The following is a 22,753-nucleotide window of genomic DNA, read 5'->3' as shown; positions in this document are numbered from 1 at the left end:
CCTTTAGAAGAAATTTCCTCCTTATACACCCTCCTAATATACTTTACTAACCCAATCTCTTTAGGCCTATAGGTGACAAGCAAGTGCAGATAATCATGAAGAGAGTACTGTGCTTTAAAAGCATTTGGCATTTTCTGATAGCCTTCAAGGACTCGAGGAGCTTCCTGTTCAAATTTTTCCCTCATTTTAATGGCATCCTGTTCAATCTCTTCCTTGGATTTCCCTACAATATTGTAGTAACCCTTAACTGAAACTTATGTGTGCTGGTCATTCAAATGATGCATTTCAAACCCCAACAGGATGGCAGGAAACCGCTCTGGTACCACTGTAATATCCCCTGGGGTGATATGACTGAGAACAAGGAATATTTGCTGTCCAAACTGCGTGTTATGCGGTTTAAGAGGTTTGCGTGTTATGCTGTTTGCTGTCTCAGGAACTTTCAGATTGGTATAGAAGTGAACCATCACATATTTCTCATAAATGAACAACTACAAATGATTGTAAATGAAAGTATGATAGCCAGGAATGCATATACAACAGATTTATAGTGTTCTTCACCCAACTAGACATATAGTCATGCACATACAGGCGGCTGACATTATAGCAAACAGTTTGCATGAAACCTCAGACTAATATGAAATTAAAAATGCAGTCTTATTCCTCCTTTATTGCCATATATAATGATTAAAGAAACTCATTCAATGACCTTCACCAATGATGAGACATTCTGTAAACTAATACTCTGAATTTTCTGAGAACATAAGACAGCCATGAAAAGTCTGCATACAACATGAGATTACAAGGAGTAATGAAGTTTAAAAGAACCTGTCATAGCTCGCCTAGCCTTGCCACTGAAGAAGCAAGCAATTTCCACCAGTTTGGGAGTCTTTAATGAACCAACTCGATTTTCATTTCAAATTTGCCCCTGCTGCTGCCATGGGGTCTGATCTTGACTGGTTTCCAGCTCCTAGCATCTCTTTTTTGTGTTTTCTAAATATTCGCTGACTTTCCCCTAGCCAAATGTTGTTCCCAAGTGCAAAGTTTGTTGCTTATCCAAAGAACAACTAGCAAACTCGAACGAATGGTGGCTGCAGTTTGAATAAGTTTCAGACCTGCCAATCTTCCTGCAACAACACTTACTCCTCTTCAAAATATCCTAGGATGGATCGCCTTAAATTCCCATAACCAGCGCTGATCTCTAATGTAAGTTGTGATGCTTTAATGAAGAGACAAGGGCAAAGTCGTGGGTTTTTTTGATGAAGAATTCGAACTGAACCAACCTGTTTTCAAGGGCAGCTATCTTCCAAAATTTCCTTCAATCAATCCTCTATTGAAATCGTCTTGAGTCCTCAGGCCCATCGCTGTCTTCCAATGATTGATATGATGCTACAGCAAGGTAACAATATGCAAGGTGGTGGAGTGTGAGGATGAAATCCGTTGTGTTTCAGACTAGCATTATAACCAGCATTTCTCAATGTTATCTTCAATTGATCTTCAATCAAATTGCTCTCTTCCTTTAAAATGAATCGATAGGTTTAGGTCCTCCAATCTGATATTCTGAAAAACACCATGAAATTGCTAATAACTCATTAAGCTCAAGTGAAAGGACTGATTTTTCCTTCCCAACCACCATAAACTCGTTATGCACAATGTGGAAAACTGAGTATCTCCCACTCCCAAGAAGAATAAACTAGGGTTTTGTCCAGCCCTTCTATCAATCTGTTGAAGGTTTGCGTCCTCAGAGATTCAACTTATGCAACACATCAGTTGGTTCATCAAATCCAAATCCATTCTCTCATGATCATACAATGAAGCTCAACCTCTATTTATCTTTTTGCCCATATGTCTCATAAACTTCTAGATGATTCTAGAAATAATATTATTTCATTTTAGTGACTTTATAATTAATTATTGTATTTTAAGTCACTAATTAATTAATTAATTAAATATAAAGTCATCCGTTTTAATTTTTAATTAATTTCTCCTTATTTCTCCACTTAGCCAAAAGGCTAAAACTTCATAAGAGGCTAGAAAAAATGGGGACATTACAATATATGTCATGGGGAAGAGGAACATAGTGGCTGATGCTTTATTTGTGAGACCACATTTATGCTCTTTGGTGGAGATTACAACATATTGAAAAGAGCTAATTTCAGTCGAGTAGGCTAAGGACTCTTGGGCTTTCAACATCATTGAGGGTACTTAACATTATGACAGGTATATTGTTATTAATGAGCTTATCATTTACAAAGGTAGAATATATTTGGTACCCACTTCACAGTTTAAGATGACAGCTATGAGATCTTTTCATGATACTCATATTTGATATATAGCTAGAATATATGAGCTATCAATCTGCTCACTCACCATCTTATTTGGAACCTCTGTTGTTTTGCCACTATCTCTTCCTGTAGGAGAAGAGTCAGCACCCATCCTCGGTGGGGATTGTGCTTTACCAAGTAACTCTGTACATTTATCATCCTTGATGGATAGTTTGGGATCCAAATCTATGGTTTTTCCTTCCTGATCTGGCTCATCCTTTTCCATCGAATAGTGATGTAGAGAGACATCTTTCTACCATGTAGCTTGACAGTCCTTTCTCCTTTTGGCACATTGTGTAGCAATATGCCCAATACTGAAGCATCTCTGACATCAGAAGGGGATACCTTCCTAGTCTACCATTTGAATCCAGCATCCATTGTTTGTGTTGAGTGATATTTCAGCATAAAGATTTTTGGTGAAGAAAGTTTGAGGATCCCTCATCAACCGCCAAAAAATTTCCCAATGAGTTGCCAATTACTTCGAAACAAGATTCAAACCAAAACTAAAGAGGAAGGTTTAGTAGCCTTACCCAGATTGGAATAGCAATGAAGGATTCAATAATTGGATTGAATGCAGGGTGCCAAGGTTTCTGCATCAGTAAGTTCTCACAATTTTACTAGTAATCATAGAGGATAGAACAACAATCCCTCATATTATTGAAGATGACAACAAAGAACCCTCACATACAAGGTAGATCTGCAAATCACCTACCAAAATGGAGTTCCAAGTATGGAATATCCATTGCTATAGCTTTGTTAGACTCTTCCACAACCCTCAAAATCTCCCAATTACACCATGCATTACAAAGAAGACAACATTCTCATCTACCTCATGTAGAATATCATCCCCAAAATCAACTTTGGGAGGAGATTTGGCAGGGTGGAGATTTAGAGGCGCCGTTAAATATTTTTTCCTTATAGTGAAAATTAAAGGAAATATTAAATAATTAATTAATAAAGTGGCTTAATTTTTAATTAAATAAAGTTACTTTTAATAAATAACTGTGCGGAACTATTTGTATGGGAAAAGTAACAATATAATAATGTCATTGGGATTGGAGGAAATCATTTGTTGAATATTTTATCAATTGATATTGTTTTGAGAGTTTTCTCAAAGTTTCATTCTCGGGATTGGAGTTGGGAATACCATTTTCGTTAGTGCAAGACTTGACCTAGATGGCCTTGGAAGATTCTGTTTGCCACATACGGGTAAACGATTAAACGCAAAAAGTAAATGCACAGAACATAACGGAAATATATTAAAGAACCAGTTTCTGTATTAATTCAACAGTCCATGTACATCAAGAGCTTACAACATCACACCAGATATGACTATCATGATGATACTAAGAAGGAAAGGTATGCAATATATAATATCCGAAGGGGTGCGACCAACCGTCGCGTCCAATTGCCCTTCGGGACGACTAACTGACTGTCGTAACTCATTATTACCGACGACAACATAACATAATACGACAACATAACATAATGATTATTCCCGACAACATCATCCCCCCCAAGAAAAGAAGTCGTCTCCAGACGACTTAATACAAAATAGAGATGATGTTCATACATTAAACAGAATCAAGCTATAGAACTGCAGGAACTCATACACCTGCTGCGTCCTTGCCTGAAAACCCTTTTCTGCTACCATCCGATGCTCAAGTGCGGATGTCACCATTATTGCTTCCACAAGGAGTTCTTTTTTTCCTTGACATCACAGTCCTCCTATGCCAAACTTGTCTGCAAAACATGCTTTTCAGTCTCATCCTCGACCAACTGCTACTCAAATGATACTGTCTCCCTAGCCAATTTGTCCTCGATAGCCACCCACACTGCCCTCTCGGCATCCAACTCCTGGGTATGCTAAACTAAGTCTCATGCTACTACTGCCTCCAACCTGGTGGTCAGCTCCTCCCGAGCCCTCTGTGCATCCACCAAGAAAACCTCACGTCCAGCCGAGACATACTCCGAGTTCCTCAAAGCGTACCATTCATGCCTGGAAGTGGCCACAACCCTCTGGCACAAAGGCTAGGAGACGCCTCAAATCCTCCTTCACACTCCCCAAAGGCTGATAACTAAACTGAATAACTCCCTGGTGTTCTATAACTTCGCGTTTTTGCAATGCCTCCCCTCAAACTTTGTTTGTTCGCAACCTCCAAATCCGTCTCCCTCTACCGCTTATGGCTTCCCCACCAATACTTAGCTTCAGGCTTCTTTCTCACACTACGGAACAACCCCAACACTTACCGTGACTTCTTTGATGCCTTCGCCCAACTCAAAAACTGTATTGTAGCTCAAAAATAAACTGGGGGTTTGGGGGCAGTGCCCCCAGCGGGGTCGAGGGGTAGCGCCCCTCGCGGGGTCTGGGGGCAACACATCATTTTTGTGATATTTTAAGATGCCAAAAACCTTCTTCTCCACTCTAATTTTTTCAGTATCCTGGCTCCAGACTCCATCGAATGATTTTAAATCTGGTCGTCTTTTTTTTTTCACATGCCATCACCACCATTTATCCCTGCTGCGCCGTGGTATTTTTCCTTTCACCCTCTTTTAAACTGCCGCCGCTGTGCTCCTTCAGGCCTACAGACTGTAATGTCCTGAGCCCGTACAGAGGTTATCTGTCGGACGATGGAGTGAACCCGGACGATGGAGTGAACCCGTACGACGACTGGGGTCACCCAAAGCTTGGTGTCGTACGGTGATTGGTCTCCCGTACGGTGGCTGGGAAGGTCGTACGGTGGATGAATACCCGCCGAGTTCCGCCCTAGGCCGGTGATCTCCATCAACGATGGTGCACCGTACGGTGTCCCACCGCACAGGGTCCCACCGCATGGTGGTGCACTGCACGGGGCCTCACCGCACGGTGGTGCACCGTGCGGTGCCCCACTGCACGGTGTCCCACCGTATGGGCCCCACCGCACGGTGGTGCACCGTACAGGTGTCCCACCGCACGGTGGTTGACTGTGGTGGTTCCACCGTGCGGTGGGCGGTCGACCATGGTGGTTCCACCGTTCGGTGTCCCACCGCATAGTGGTCTCACCGTACATCAATTTTTTTTTTTTCAATTTCCTAATCTAATTGTCTAGAGAGTCTTCGGCTCAGGTCTCGTGTCTTTGGGATCGCCCTTCATTCTTCTCGGTTTGCCTCGCCTGAGAATCTCCCGCTTTGGTCCCGTGCCTCTCGAGTCGCCTGCCCGGCCTCTCGAGTCCCCTTCCATCCTCTCGGGTCCCCCTTCGAACTTTCGGCCTCTCGGGTCCCATGCGCGCTTCTCGTGTTAGGGTTTCAATTTGGATCCATTGATGGCAAGTCTATTTTCAATGGCCATTCGAAGACTTGGAACCATAAATTCTACAGGAACCACGGTCTCCTTCCCGTACATAAGAAGAAGAATAATAAAGATTTTGGAGGCTGTGGCCTTCCACACAGGGTTCCAATCGTTGCCGACACGAATGATCTTGGGATTATCTACATCACCGAGGTTTGGGGCGTCTCCCTTCCCATATTCTTTGTATTCCGACAGGTACACCTCCTCTGTTACTTGCTCTAGTTCCTCTACTTCGAGCCTGTAGCTCTGGAACAATTCGTAATCCTCCATCTGCCAGTGGAAGAGCCCGTTCAATGACCCCGTCTCATCCTCGGAGCACTCTCCTAGTTTGAGAATCCCTTCGTCGTTGGGCTCCCTGCAGCCCCGTCCGTCCCTCAGGTCGCCTTCTCCTTCACCCTCCGATTCCGAAGATGATGCCAGTTCCTCACTAACCAATTGCGTCCCAAGGTCTATGATAAACTTCCTTCCTCCTTTCTCCATAGACAGAGTGTTCTTCTTCCAGTTTTGGGTGGCCTTGGCTGCCACCAGCCACCCTCTCCCTAAGATCGCATCATACCCTTTTTTCTTTAGTGGGATTACCCCAGTATGAAGGGTTGCGTCCCGATGGTAACTTGCTGGCCCATCAGTGTCCCGATGGGTTTGATTCCATACTGATCTGCTCCCAGTAGATTGAATGTAGATGGCCACAGCGTCGGCTTCCCCAGCTTCCGCCAGGTTTCTTTTGGAAGAACATTCACTCTTGATCCACCATTGACGATGGTATCGGTTAGAAAGGTGCCAAGGATACTCATCTCCACAATGGCCGGGTTCCTTCTAGTGTTAACTGCCAGCAGCCTGGGGTCTATTGCAGACCCCCCAAGAACATCTGTGTGGTGGTTGGTATTGGTGCATGGTTGGGAGAGATTATTCAACAACGCTGTTCGTAATTGAGGCATCGTCTGGAGGAGGTGGTGTACCTTCACAGGCACCTCCAGTTTTAAAATTTGATTTAGTATAGCCTCCTCCGCCTTCGGTCGGCTGGAAGTACCCGCCGTACCCTTCGCCTTCGCCCCCTCTCGTATCTCTTTCTCAATTTCTTCCCTTGCTTCTCGTACCTTTCGCTTCTCCGTCTCCGGGTCTGGGCACATTGCTTGTCTGGCTTGGGCGCGGGTTACGGCCAGCACTTCCTCTTCTTTGGTTTCCTCAATATTGAGCAAGTTGACACCGGACTTCGGGCAGGTGTTGTCTTCGTGGTCTCCCGGTCCACACCATTTGCACAAATATTGTGTGGCCTCTCCCTTCGGGCAATCTCGGTCGAAGTGCCCCCATTGGCTGCACGCTCTGCATTGTATCATTGGTCGACCTTTGGAGTCGTATTGGATCTGGCTCCTTGTATTGTTATTGTTGTTATTCTTGTTTCGTCCTCCCCACCGGTTATCTCGGTAGCCTCCCGATGTTGCATTGTTGTTTGCCTGAAAGCTGCGGGTACCGCCCGATGTAGTTGGTTGTTCCTGCGTAAGCAATAATTGTTGGTTTCATGTTTTCATGTTGTATGGGCACTCCTTGATGGAGTGTCCCATCACTTGGAAAATCTCGCAAAAGGCCTTCTTCGGACAAGTACCCTTCGTATGTCCTTCCTCTTTGCACTCCGTGCACCATACATCCCCTTTGGTCCGACCCGTGCTTCTCATTCCTTTAAATTCTCTCCTCATTCGCTCCATGTCTTTCTGGATCGCTTGCCAAACTCGCCATTGCTGCTGCTTCCCTTGGAAGAGTCATCATCCTCGGACGAGCTATCCTTCTTCTTTTTCTTCTTGGATGTCTTGGTCTCGCTCTCGAGATCCATCGCTCTATTATATGCATCTTCGTACGAGGTTGGTGGAACAATTTTCATCTTCTTTCGGAGGGAGTGTTTCAGTCCCTCCACGAACCATCTCTTTTTCAACTCATCCGCTGGTTGACTCTCCATTTTCCCCAACAGTTCCTTGAGCCGCCGACTATAGGCTCGGATCGTCTCGTTCTTGTTCTGCTTTGTGTTATAAATTTCGGCTACTATTTCTTTGTCGTCTCTGAGGAGGCGGAACTCTATCTCGAACTCCTTCAGGTTGGGCCATGTGCCGACTTTGGCCTTATCCGTATCGGAGTACCGGTCGATGGCCACTCCCCTTATGGTTGCTGGAAATTGTGTTACCCATTCGTCCTGGTTGGTAACATCGTTCGCTGAACATATGGTTTCGCAAGTGCGGCAATGGCGGACGAGATCTTCCTTCTCGTCGCCGTTGAACTTCGGCAACTTCTATTTATTGGCCATCCCACCGCTAGGTCTTGCTCCTCTGGTGCCTTGTGTGCTTGTACCTGGTGATCCTCCGCCTCCGCCTCCTGCACCTGACCCTCCACTTGTGGGTCTTCTGGAGAAGGTTGCTGACCTCGAACCGAACAAATTGCCTCCCGTACGGTACCCTTGTGCTCCCCCGGCATCGTCGACCGTACCGTCACCTTCGGTCGTCTCCCTCTGGTTGGTTGTCTGCCTCTGGTTGTCCTCCGAAATGGACAAGTTCTTTAGTAGGTCTCTGGTAGCGTCGATCAGGTTTAGACTTCGCCTTGTTTGTTCCACCAACTCTTCGCGACTTCTTACCCTACGGTGGTATTCTGGCGAACTGTATAGTTCTCCTTCGACACCCTCCGTGACTCCTAGGTTCTCTTCGGGCAACCCTACGACAGTGTAGAGAGTGTAATGCTCTCCGCCTATCTCTGCCTCCGCAACCTCCGTGACACCTCCTGGGTTCCCTTCGAGCAACCCCTCGGCCGGTTGTCCCTCAGCAAGTTGCCTTAGCCTACGCCTTCGTTCTATTTGCTGTCTGAGATTCAACGCTCTTTGTGCCACTTCCCATTCGTCACTTTGTATCTTTTTATTTTTGTCCTTATTGAGTATATTGGGCATAAATCACTTCCGTACATAGCAAGCACACACCATGTACACACAAAAAAAACTTTTATTATTTTCCCTTTCGGCCACAATTTATGTCAACATTGTGCTGGGATTATTACAGGTTTAATTTCCCCTTCGCCTCTTGCCATCACGCTCTGCGTCCCAACGACGATTGTTTTCTTCGTATTGTCGGAGGACCTATTGGCGTCGCTGCTCATGGGCAATCTCCTCCAGGCAGGTTCGCTGTGCCAGTGATGCCTGTGCAAGCAACCGGGGGAGGTGGTTCATCAACCGATTCGCTGTGGGGCTATCTTCCAGTGCGGTCCACATGGCACTTGTTGGGACTTCAGCCTTCGTGGCCTCTCTTCGGACGTAGGTCTCAATGGCTGCTTGAAGCAGGATTGATAATTCCCTCGTTGCGGTGTCCTCTCCGTCGTAGAGTTCCGTTTGTGCATCGTCAGCCTCTGGGTTAATCTCACCGACGGTTAGGCCCATCATGTCCGTACGCCATCCACTCCTTCCTTTCCCGAGTATGTCTAGGCAACGACGCCAGATGTTTGCCACATACGGGTAAACGATTAAACGCAGAAAGTAAATGCACAGATAATAACAGAAATATATTAAAGAACCAGTTTCTGTATTAATTCAACAGTCCATGTACATCAAGAGCTTACAACATCACACCAGATACGACTATCATGATGATACTAAGAAGGAAAGGTATGCGATATATAATACCTGAAGGGGTGCGACCAACCGTCGTGTCCAACTACCCTTTGGGACGACTAACTGACTGCCGTAACTCATTACTACTGATAACAACATAACATAATACGACAACATAACATAATGATTATTCCCGGCAACAGATTCAGCCGGAGTCTTTAGTTGGGCCATTACTGGAGTTTTACAGTGAACCAAAAGTCATAGCATGACAAGTATTTGAGAGTTATTTAATGTAAGGAGTTAAATATTTTTTTCTAGTAAATAAATATACTTGGCCAGTGTGTATTGTGGTGGAAGATTATTACTGTTGAGGGTGTTAAGAGTTAATATATCTGTGAATATTATTGAAGTTAGCGCTATTCATATTTTTGTCTGGAGTAAATGATTCCAATCAATATTGGGTTGTGTATTTTGCTTTGTGGAAGATGTTTGGGATTAATATTATAAAGCCTTAAGTCAAATTAAAAAATATTTAGGTGATGACTATAGCTTTGGGGGCAAATATTTGATAATGGGCTCTCCTATTGGCCGAGTCATCTTTGGCAATAATTTTTTTTGAAGTCGTTCAGTGGAGACTGCCATCTGAGTTGTATGAAAACATTGAAATCTGATCATACTTGTGAACGCTAGACATTTATATACACATGCAACGCAGTAGTCATATCACTAGTCTTCATCTGATATTATCAAGTTGAGTTTTTTTGCCACAACATTCAAGAACAATTTGTCGCTTCATACATTCAAGTCCAGAACAAAGCCAGTCAGAAGATCATTATCGAGGTTGAGGAGAAGGAATTTAGCAGCTCATTTCCTTCGAAGCATCATCAAGACGATTATATTCCTTTGGCAGTGGGCATTTATATTTCCTTGGTGCAAATTGTGATTATCATAGAAAGTAAGGTATTCTGAATTGGAAAATGCCAGGTGTGTTGAATTTGGTATTTCGGGTCAACCTATATATTCATGGAGATGACATTAACAATATATTACTCGAAAATATAAGTCAGACAAAATTTTATTATTTGCACATATGTTCGAAGGCAAATATTGTTGGTGTGTGTTAATTGGGTTTACATATGCTGCACGACTTAATTTGCGGTTGCAACAAACATTCATGTGTGTTGGCTTCAAGTTTGGGAAATCATTTTGCATGATCTTGATGCTGTCTTCTTCTGTGAATGCTATCAATTCCCTATTTCTTCAGAACAGGTTTAGAATTGGATTCAAATATATGAATTCGGGTATACTCTTCAGCACGGTTAATGAGTTATTTCCTTTGCTACAACCTCATCATGTTGGATTCCTAAAGGAATTTCTAGCCGAATACATATAAAATCTCTTCATAGAGACTTTCGGGAATTTCTGCTCATTGGGACTTTCAACAAATGTTATCGAAGATAGTTTCGTCAAGACTGGGTGACTTCAAATGCCAAGTGTGAGTTCTTTGCATTTTATCGATATGAAATTTATTATTGGTATTGCTCTACACCTAGTCAGATCTTGTTAATGATCTGTTCTGAAATAGGTTACTGATTGAGTAATTCTGAATGTTTTATTTAGCAAGGTAGCTATTATTTTTGCTGTCACGAAATACCATACAAAAGAAACTTCAAGCAACCATAAAGAGTAAAACTACAAACTTGAGTTTTAAGCAACAAATGTCAATTCAGTATCAAGTGCATTTCAGTGGTAAACAATTGGTTAAAATTTGAAGGGGATAGTACAAATTATTATTTGCAAGCTTGGTAAAGTCATCTTTGGTGTTGGGTTGTTCATTTAGTTTTACCCTTTGTTTGAGTTTTTAGTTCATGCTGTACAGATTGTTTGACGGTTGAGAAACCATGAAAGTGGTCGGCTAGGATTATCTGGAAATATATTCTTTTTAGGTATTTTTCCAATGAATTCCTCTGGAAAGGATGATCAGATTTGGTTCTTCATTTGAGTTTTTTAAGCTGAAATTGATTTTTTGGGTGAAGTTGCATGCCTTCTGTCTGAATGTATATTCTGCTAGGAAGTTGTGAGGGTTGTTTGGTCATAGGTTTTTGATGAGTTATCTAATTTTTCTCTATGGTATCTTGATCTGTTCCTCTAATTTGTAGAGTTTGGTGACACTTAATAGAGATTTTGAGAGAGTTTTGGTGGGTTTATTGTTGGCTGATCTTCTATATAAACACCCAGCTAGTATGAAGATGAATTGAAATTGCTTTGGAGATCAATGGGAATGGTCGGAATCGATTTGGAAATTATTATTTGGGGTTTCAATTATGCTTAATCAGTGACTGATTGCTGTTACTAGCCTCCTTTGAGCAAGGAAAGTTGGTGCTAGAGTCAGGGAGTGAGCTGCTAGCCTTCTATGAGATCTCAAAGTGATTATTTTTCCTTCCACAAGACTGCTGCCACGCATATTCAGGCTCTAAAAATTATTGTGATGTATTTATCACTATGCTATGCTATAGTCATTGATACTTGATTTGCTAAATCAATGAAATTCCAACTATTATGATAGGAGATGTTCAATCTGAAATGTGTGGCTATTATTGTTAGTTTGCGATTATTTCAGTTGTTTAAATTATGATGTTGTTCAATTTGCAAATGAAAGTTAGATGAAACCATTAAATCTCAATACCAATCAAGACAAGCAAACAGAACCAAAATCTTTCATGCATGCATTGGTTGAACCATAGTTGAACTACTCGCCAAAAGAAAAAACTTGCGAAGGCCCCCAAAAAAAATCAGTGAAAACTCGACAACTTAAAAATTTGCTTAAATTTAATTAAAAATGTATTTTTTTTGCAAAATTCAATGAGATGCATCCAATGAATCAATAGTTGAGTCTAGATATATTTGATTGATTTAAATGCAAATTGGGTACAAAATGGCATCCTCATGTGGAATGCTGATGGCTGATAGACTAAAACAGAATGAAATAGCATATTGTTTTTGTAAAACTAAAAGTAAATATTATATTAAAATATTTTACATCTTCCTCTTCCTAGCTCTAGTGAAAAAAAGGGGAGAGATAGAGGTAGAGGGTCTAGTCCTAGGAGCTTGATGTGGCTCCTCCACCTCACCAAAATGAGGTTGAGGGCAGCATCCCTCACGGGGGTCTGAGGGTGAGAGAGAGAGAGGTAGAGAGATAGTTCTAGATGTTGGGGGAGAGAGGAGGGAGTGAGATAGAGAGTGGTAGAGATAGGGGATAAAGGAAGAGTGATAGGGAGATAGATAGGTCTAGAATTCGGGGCAAATAAAGTGAGTGAGATAGAGAGAGTGAGAGAATGCTGATAGCAGCCTACTAATTACTAAAATTTGACTAAGTCTGAAAATTTAAAAGATCTTCTAAAACCTAGAATTTGAATTATAACTCCTAGAGATCTGGAATTACTCTCAAACATCTTGCCAATATATACATGAAATATAACTTAAAGTATGACTTATACTTAAATGTTATATTTCATGTATATATTTTATGAAGAGAATGAGATTGACTTTAGAAAAAAAATTAGATAACTTTTTGACGTGTTTGGGCCTCTTTTTTTTTATGCAGCTGAGTTTTTGCCAAAGGCTCACCAAGTTTTTGTGTGAGTTAATGGCATAAATACTTGCCAAGCAAAAAAAATCATGAGTTTTGCAAAACTCGCTGAGTACTCTGTGGGTTTTTTGATGTTGCAAATGTTTGAGAGTTTTCTGGAGTTTGTAGTGTTTTTGATGGTTTATTTGAGATGATTGAAGGATTTTTTCATTGCTGGGCCATATCTTTCTCTTTCTAGGCCATACCACACGTTGCAATTTTTGTGGTTATATCTTTGAATTTAGTACATAGTTTTCTTGCTGTTTGGACACCATTCCCTATATTTTGCAGCCTGTACCAATTTCAGGAAGGATCAAACTGTAGATTGAATGGGCTATACAATATTAGTGCTTGCTAGTGACTTTAGTTTTCGTAGGTCCAAGTGCTGCTTGTTTGAGGGGTTATCTTTGTTGTCTAGAGGCGCTCTAATACCTGTTTTTGGCTGGACATTTAATGTTGAATTCTCAAATAGGGGCCGTACCACCTATTGATTACAAATCATTGTAGATAGAGCTGCAAGTACCTTTTCTTCGTTGTTGTATGTGTTTGATGATGTTTGTCAACTTGAAGAGGTGTTGCTTGCTTGTTTGGATGGTGTTTTGGTGACCTTTGAGGCAGTATTCACTGATATATCAGACCTGCAATTAAGTTACCAGCTATGCAATGTGGGTTCCAGACTTGTCACTAATCATTCCAGCACCTATTTTCAAGGTATATCATTTTTATTCAAGTTAGGTGGCTTTTTCCTTCATATTGGGCATTGCATTAGGTTGTTTCAGTAGTGTTTATCAAAGTTTGTTTCCGATGCAATTTCATTGCATTTTACTATTTGAGGAGTTATTGACTTATTATGTAATTGATTCACAAAAGTTGTCTAATAATGGGAAATATTAAAAGGACAAAGTGTAATAGATTATTGAAAAGGTGATTAAGTGTTTTAAAAGTTGGAAGCGTAGATAAGGGGACCTTTGCAGATGAAATGTTAAAGGTCTTTGTGAGGGGAAAAAGTGAATTATTATCTTTTTAAATTGTATACCTCCCCTCAAAAAGCTATAGAGAAGGTGTGGGGCTCATTGTTGGACATGTTGTTGATTGATACCGTAATGCTATTGGATGGAACCTATGAGTTCTTCCACAATATTCAGAGGATGAAAATCCTTTTAGATTTCTAGTTTCGGATTTGAGAGATAATCCCTAGCTAGTTTGGTGTGGTTTCATCCACCATTGCGCTTCAGATTGGAATTCAACTTCAGTTTGTAGAGAGGGAGATTTTTGATGTTTTCTGATGTTGGAGAATGTTTAAGAGTTCTGTGAAGTTTGCAAGGTTTTCAATGATGTATCTGAGGTGATTGAAGGATTTTCTCATTGCTGGGGTATACCTTTCTCTTTCCAGGCCGTACGTACAATGTATTGCAAATTTCTGTGTATGTCATTGAACTTAGTACATCGTTTTCTTTATTTTTGGACGCTATTCTCCATATTTTGCAGGTTGTACCAATTGAAGGAACGATCAAACTGTAGATTGAGGGAACCATACGATAGTGGTGCTTGCTTGCAAAGGGCATGAGTCTTCCTAGGGTGAAGTGTTGCCTGTGTGAGTTGTTATCTTTGCTTTCTAGAGGTACTTTGATACTTGGAGTTCAGTGATGCCCGTTTTTGGCTGCACATTTAAGGTTTGAATGCTCCAATGAGGGTTGTACCACCTACTATAATTGCTGTAGTGATTACAGATCATTGTTGACAGATCTGCAACTATCTTTTCCTCATTGTTGGATGTGTTTGGTGATGTATGTCAACTTGGAGAGGTATTTTTTGCTAGTGTGGATTGTGTTTTAGTGACCTTTGTGACTTTTTGAGCCGCAACATTTGTATGTCAGTGTATATCAAATCTGCTATTAATTTACCACCTCTGCAAATTGGTTTCCAGGCTTGTCTCTAATAATTCCAACACCTATTTTCAAGGTGTATCATTGTTATTCAAGTTGGGTAGGTTTATCCTTCATATTGGGCATTGCAATAGGGTGTTTCAGTAGTGTTTATCTCATCTCAACATCTGTATCAGCTTATTTATCTTACCAGCATTCTATGATAGCAGTAGTTCACTGTTCTCTGCTTATGGACTAACACTGTAAGCTTTAGATTGTTATACTAAGCATTTTCATTATAACACTGGATGGTAATACCACTTCTGAAATGGTTTTGATTATAGCTGGTACTTACCCCACTGGATAAGTGGTTTGTATTTGCCCACCACTTGACAAGTGAAAGGAGCTTGTTATTTAATTTTAGTTGTATAAGCTTTCCCACTGTTTGTAGATGTGCCCTAGTTGTTATTTAATTTCAGTTTAAATAAGGTTTCCCACTGGAAAGTGGATGCCCCTAAGCTTTCTCACGAAAGTGGATGTGGCATTGTAATTCCCACAAGTTAGCAGATGTTTACTTTTTGGTATTGTATGACGCATCCCTTTAGCTTGCTGCTTGATGCCTTTCCTTTTCAGCAGTTTATTTCCAATAGAATTATAATTCTAACATGATATGCTCTCACCTTTTGGGATCTGGGTGATCAAAATGTGGAGAGGAAGTTGCTATTTCATTTACAGTTGAAAGATATTTGAAAAAAATAAAATAAAATAAAATTTGAGGGTGGCTACATTCACCCCAAAACAGTGGGAAAGTTTGAGGTGGAAATACCCCAAATCTCCAAAAGACAGCCCTCCAAATTTTGTTTCAACCTTGCAGTGCGATTGGTTATAAGCACAATTGGAGCTTGTTTGATGTCTTTCACACAAAGTACAATATGTTGACTTAACAATGCCTCAATGACCTAGTTTTTGAGCAATATAACCTTCAGCTTTGCACAGGAGTGTTGAGGGACAATTTGCAAGAACTAATTGATTTAGATTATAATGATCCCTATAGTGATTGGATTGTGGATGACGAGGAGCCCTCTTGTTTATGATGGATGGGATTACTCATTTAGAGAAGTAAGTTGTTGAGGATGTGGTTGCAGCAAAAGCAAGAGAGATTGAATTTATGACATCAATTTAGCACAAGAGGAGCCATTGCAACCTTCGAGTTTGAGTGACGAGCTATAGCCAAGTGGGAGGAGTAGAGTTTGTACCCAATTTTTCACTAGAATAAGGAATCTAGGAAATTGTAAAATCTGTTAATTTGTATCTTTCTTAGATATGCAATTTGTGATGATGATTTTCAAAAGCAATCATTATGATTCGTAGTAGTTAATTGTCATGTCCCCACTCAAGCCCTAAGGACAATACGAGTTGGTATATGATTAAATAAGTTTAAATTAAAGATTTAAACTTATTAGTTATTATTTTCCGAGATTTGGATAGCTCTATATGAGCAGCATTAGTAAACAGGAGCAGCAATCATTCCCTTAGGAGTATCGAAGATTAAGACCCTACGTACATAATTCACAGTCAGCCAAGTCAGCGCCTGTTCAACCACGGTCCACCTTCAAGTTCATCGGCAAGAGGAACATTACGTCCTTTAAGAAACACTGAGACCACGAGCATCGGCAAGAGTCACACCGATGTTCAACAAGAACAGATCCATCGGTAGGACTTCAATTGTCAGGCCAACATTCTCAGGTCTTACCGAAGACCAAACTCACACCGACAGTCCAGGTCACACTGAAAGTCCCTGTCGGCAAGAGCGAGTACAAGTCTCACCGATCTGATCACTTTGATCCTTTAGAGCTAAACTGCCTGTCACCAAGACATCTCAAGTATCTCACCGATTCTGCTCTTCCAGGAGAAGACTTGACCGCTGGATGAAGTGTTCCCTCCTCTTTCGGAAGAGGCATGAAGCGATATAAAATACGTTTGAAAACCATTTGTGAAGGGCACGAGAAGAAGGGGGAACTGCTTCCAAAATCGAAAAGAAAGAGAAATATAATCCAGAATTCGGGTGCCGACTATTAAACTAGAATTCAGATCGTATCTCAAGGAGTGCATTAAATACGTCTAAAACTATACACGGCGGTATTGCGAAAGGCAGAGCAAGACCATTTTCGCTTGTAATCATTCTGGACTTGGCATGTTACGTATGTAACTAAGTATTTATTCCAGACATTGTGACATAGTGGAGGATAGATCGAAGATACTGTTCATCTATAATTAATGTGCATATAATAAATATATATTAATTTTCAGACTTTATGTGTTAGATTTCATCACTGGGTTATTTTGATATAATCATCATCAGTTCATCATTTTTAATCAATCTGCTAAGGGAGACAGTCTTTATAGGGGACATCACATTAACAGTTAGCTGTTTTATCCACATGATTAATGCAATTTTGTACTTGAGTTCTATACAAATGAAAATTTGATAGAAAATGCTTCCCCAATGTTTTATAGACTCATTGATACATTTGTAATTGAATTTTACATAAAATTTGTGTTTTAGAAAAAAAGGAGTAGTTTTTAAATTGCTGATTTTCTCGAGTCCGAGTTGAGTCCAAATATGTGAACTATGGTCCTCTATGCTTGTTTTCATTAGTGTCAAGTTTGGCCTCAGCTAATATTGTCAGATGTTTTTGATAGGGGTCAATTGTCACTATTGGCTATATTCAATCATACGTTAACCCCCTTAAAGGTGTGGATCATGTAGGTGCTTTCTGTTGTTTTACTTGTCTTCTAGATTCTCTACAACTCCCTGTTTGATCTCTGCCTTACAGAATGGAGCCTTATGCCTTGTCTTGTCAATAGAACATGTCATGCCTATAATTTGATACTGCTGTTATTTCTTTTGACTGAACTTTGTTCAATTGCAACTTAACTAAAGGAAAGTACATGAAAAGGATTAATCATTGCTAATGCAGAGTTAACAATAATAAGGGTATGATTTCATCAACAGCAATAAACATACATTCAAACCAAGAATACATCTCTATCAATTGAAATAACTGAGCACTAGGCAGGTCTGATGTTTGGCTCTGAGACTGATTCAGACGACAGCAGCAGCAAAAGGTCTCCTTCCATCACCAAATTGAGCCTTCTCATGCAGCAATCTAGTCAAGGATCCTTCCAATGATAACATTCCAGAGTGCCTCAGATCAGAGCAATAAGCCCTACCAACTGCAGATTACTCAAAGGGAACATTTATCTCAGAAATAACCCTGCTGTAGAAAACTGTGCATACCCCATAGGACGACTGGCTTTAAAAATGCTTCATTCTACTTATCTCTGCCCACAAATGTGATTAAACTCAGCTCCAAACTCTCCTACACACCTGAATGCCTCATTTGGGATTAGTGATAGCTATCCAAAAAACCCCAAATAATTAAAAAATGTGAAATTCTGCCAACAACAGGGCGGCCAGCTGTAGGCAATGACTAGGCTCTAGAAAACATAACGGTTCACCAAATAACCTGAAATCTGTCCCAAAACAGGTGCCTAGTATTTTGAATCCTCTAGAAAAATTCCCACAAAGAGAACAACGCTTCTCAGCACCAGTCGACTCAAACAGTGGATTTTGGCTCTTCTTGTAAGGGAGATTTTCTCTTAGAAATTTAATGCATCAAAATGTCTTGGTTTCCATGCTCAGAAGTCAGAACAAGTTGCCTGGCCAAACAATAGCATTAGAAACAACACCCAACAACAATCTCTCCCAGGGATTGCCCTAGTCGACACAAAATGGTTCAAACACTCATGGCAAGTTGTACAGCCAGATAGTGAATTTCAATAATCAGCTCACATACAAATATTATCTCCAATCCTTCCTAGACAAACCCAAGATTTCAACCTGGAACTCAAAATACCATGTTCTTCAGATTTCCTGTAAATGCCAAAGCTTTTGCTCACCAATGAAGATCCTGTATGAATATACCTCACACAATTGATCACCAATGAAGATCCTGTATGAATCTACCCACAATGACCTAGGAATGGATCTTTCACTACCACGGATGATACTCCAAGAAGGATTTCGTCTTCCACGAGTTCCAGGAACAAATCAGCAGAGCTTCTCCAACAAATACTTTATGCATGCATAACAATGCAAATTAATTAAAGTCCCTTTTGTTTCCTCAAACTCGACACCAAAATGAAAGAAATAAATTAGTATTTTAATCCCCTTATGTTTCCCTAAAACTCTATGCCCACTTTCAAATGCACTTTATTAAAATAATGAAATATTTTAATACTTGGGCGCTCAAACAAAATTCATATTTTAAATATTAAATAATTTAATGCTAAAAAGTGCATAACATTAAACTTTAGCATTTAGTTAAAAAATGATCCCATTAAATTGTGGAAAAGACAACTGATCATCAATTTGCAAACTGAGGGTGTGGGCATGCAAATGACGAGGAGGAAGTCAGATAGGGCTAATAATAGCAACTTACTAAATATAGATGTCCACTCCAAGATTCTTGGAGAACACACCAAAAGTCGGAAATTCCCCTAGAAAGTGGCATACATGTCCTTGAGACTAATTGAACTCATTGACAACATCAAATAACCTCTCAGGTAAGACAGACACCCACCGACAAGGTCAGAGCCAACCGCAATGCAAGGAAACCCTAAATTGGGGATATTACATGTTAGCCATCATTATCAACATGATTAATCCATTTCAGATCAATACTCTTGGCATCATTTGCTAGGTCCTATTCTAACTTAATTTTTAAATTCCTCTAAGAGCTTGAGCAGACCTGAATTGTGTTAAACTATTTTGGCATTGTTCATTTTCATACATATAAAATGTATGGAAGAGGCAGTTTGAAAATTTTGCAATGAATTTGGTTTTGGATTTTATATATATTTTTAATTAAAGTTTTGAATAAGTGTGATTCTAGTAGAAGGTTTAAACAGATAGTGATAAGAAATGCTTCTCAGAAACGTCAGGCAGTAGAGAAAAAAAAGACATCTTGCCATTAGTTCTGTGAAACATTCACATATTGGGAGTGTAAGGAAAGGTGGATATTTCTATAACATAGTTCCAGAAGGAAGCTTCTCAGGCATTGGGGAATTAGACTGTGAAAGTTCAAATTATTTTGAATATCAATGTTTATGATTGTGCCTGTAAAATGCATACTGTCTTGGATTGAATATTTGTTCTTTATTGTTGGAAAAACTGTTCACATTTGTTATTATTTCTCTGTATCTGTGCAGTGGGCTGGATTCAGTGCCCAGTTACCACAAACTGGTGATGTAATGATCAATGCTGCATACTTTAGGAGGTTTGACTACAGTGCTGCAGCGGTATTTTTGAGTCTCAATGATCGTTCTTTCTTTTTGAGCTTATTTGTTTTGATTAGAATTTAATAGTAATAGCTTTCTTTAAAAATGAGCCATTACTTCAATTTTTTATAACTTTGCTGTATTTTTAACTCAATTATTATGTCTGACCTTTTTATTCAACCCTGGAATGTAATTTCTAGACGTGCATTAGTAAAAAAATTTATTACTTTTTGGCACTGGAGTTCACAGTTTAAGTGATGATATCTTATGTTTCAAGTTAGATGACAAGTTATATTGGATGTATCCTTTCAAGTCAATTTTAACTAGTCGTTTACTGCTTCGTTTTCAACAGAATATTGTTCATTGAGCATGTCAAGTTTTGAGAAAGAAAATGAACATTTCATCCTGAAGTAGAAAGCCATAAGATATTATTGGTGAAGTTAAAATTGACACACCAGCTCAAAATTTATGGCTTATAAAATACTAATATGGTCTTGTGTTATCGGTTACTCTTAGTAAAGCTTGAGTCCTGGTACGGGTATGTTTCGGATATAGGTATGATTTAGGTACGGCCTTGGGTACAATTTGGGTTCTTCGTGGGTGCCTGAGTTTGTTGTGGGTCCCCCTTTGAAGGAGCCACAATGAACCCACGCACCTAGGAAGTACAAAGAGCCATACCCAAGCAGAGATTAAAACCTCAGTTTCACTCTTCATAACTTTGTGACAGCATTTTATCCGAATATGCTAGCAAGCAAGCAATTAAATACCATTTCAGTTACATTTGTGAGCTGTACTTGTAAACATGGGGTTAGTAAACTTTATATCAGCATTAATGAGATTGAATTAAGTTGATTTACATGATGCATATCTGATAATTGTTTGTTTATGTTTTTTGAAATCACTTTCGTTGTATTATTAATGATTTGGCATTTTCTGAAATGTTTGAAAAATGAAATTGAACTAGCTTCTGCACTTGACACAATTAGTGTGAGTGGCAATCCATTTGATTGTGGTTGTAATGAAATTGAACCAAATGTTTGATGTTTACCTTGATGTTTCTGATGAAGAAGAATATGAAAATTGAATATGGATTATAATTTGAATTTTCATTGTGCAATGAGTATTTTCATTTTTTGCAAATTGTGTATCGGGTTTCGATTCCCATATCTGTACCCAAACCCGAATCGGCAACTTGGACATATGATGTTGGTGACCTAGATTTCTCTAGTCTATTCCCAATTTTGTGGACATAATTGATGTATAATGGAATAGGTCTGGCACCTATTATTTATGGTTGCCTTGTAGTAATATGATTGATGGTGAGGTGAATCTTCACTCCTTGGGCAATGTTTATAAATTTGTGCATGTAGCTAGTGGGATTCATTTGTTGCAGCTGGTGGTGAGTTCAAATGTGGCTTGAGGGAGATTAGCTCCCTCTATATTCTCATCTTTGATAGTTGTATGTGATTGCAGAAGTTTGTCCATGGCCTTGTGCTATGGATCCTCATGTAGGGTTTGACCTACAAATGTTAGTTTTACTTGTAGCCATATCTTCCAACTCCTTATGCCTCCATGTCACTGGATGCAAGTTGTCCTTCCCTGTACATAATGTCTTTGTTTGTGTTATATTTGTTCTTGTAAGTATCGTGATGTTTGTGCATTGATGACCCTTGTTCATGATGACAAGTGTGGATTTCTTGTTTCCTTTTGGTCTCCTATTCCAATGACAATGCTGGGACTCAATCTTGCAGTGTCAAATTTTTTTTTTAGTCTCATCCCCTTTGTGTGTGTTATCCCTATTTTATTTTCTATTAATAATTGAGATGAGAAATTCCAAGTGGATCCACTTTCTATGAAATTTCCTAGATGCTAATAAATGTTTAAGTGCTTGTGAGTTTGCGGGTCATTGCCACTTTTTCAGGCTATGGGCTTGTGGGTGGTTTTAGGATCTATGAGGACTAGATCTTAGGGTTGTAGGTTACCATAGAACCTTGACCCCACACTTATGCATTTCTCCACTTTTCCTCCCATTCGGGAATGAGCCTTTGCGAGCACTTAGAAATTTAGGACCAAATCCTTAGGGTTCTAAGTTCACTTACTGTCCTCACCTTTGTGCCACTTTTCCACTCTCTTTTCATCTTTTCGCTAGGTGCGGATGCTTGGAACTATGGTTCCAAGTTCCTAATTCTCCTTGTAGTCCAATTCTTCTTGTCTCTTTTGTCTTGTGAGTTTTAGGATTACTTGAAACATGAGGACCTTCAATTCTAACCTTTTGGTTTTGTTGATCTCATCTTGCACCTGATATGGAATGGAGAAGAAGTTACACTTCCTCATGAATTCCACTGACATCCGAGACCACATCTTCTAACTACGAACTCATCCATCAGATTATCCCAATGGTCTTCTATGTCAATCCTGTGTATATACTTCCCTCCCTTAATCGTTACAATTTTCTGAAATGGATCGAATTGATCCTTGCCTCTAGAGATTCCAAGGTGATAGAATTCGAATTCCTCATTAACCGTCTCTGTTGCTGCTGTGGTGGGGCATACCTCCAGCGTTTTTCCAATTGTGATAGGAAAAGTTATCGCCTGCTCGTGCTTCACCTTTTGGAGGAAATCATACTCTAAGAGCTGCCTCACTACCTCAAGTAACACCGTCTTATTTGTCGGACCCCTAGGGAGCTTGTATGGT

The 22,753-nt window shown here is 40.1% G+C and overlaps 1 protein-coding gene across 2 annotated transcripts in view; it reads left to right on the top strand.

The window, feature by feature from the left end:
• Positions 1-22,753, top strand: part of LOC131045353 (tyrosyl-DNA phosphodiesterase 1) — a 264,425-nt gene that overhangs the window by 67,195 nt on the left and 174,477 nt on the right. For both annotated transcript variants that reach the window (XM_057978942.2, XM_057978941.2), the window contains exon 8: positions 19,991-20,080. In XM_057978942.2, coding sequence (XP_057834925.2) covers positions 19,991-20,080 — 90 coding nt within the window. The remainder of the gene's footprint in view (positions 1-19,990; positions 20,081-22,753) is intronic.

This window comes from Cryptomeria japonica, chromosome 8, assembly GCF_030272615.1.
Source record: "Cryptomeria japonica chromosome 8, Sugi_1.0, whole genome shotgun sequence".
In the NCBI taxonomy this organism is placed as follows: domain Eukaryota; kingdom Viridiplantae; phylum Streptophyta; class Pinopsida; order Cupressales; family Cupressaceae; genus Cryptomeria; species Cryptomeria japonica.
This window is presented reverse-complemented; position numbering and strand designations above follow the sequence as displayed.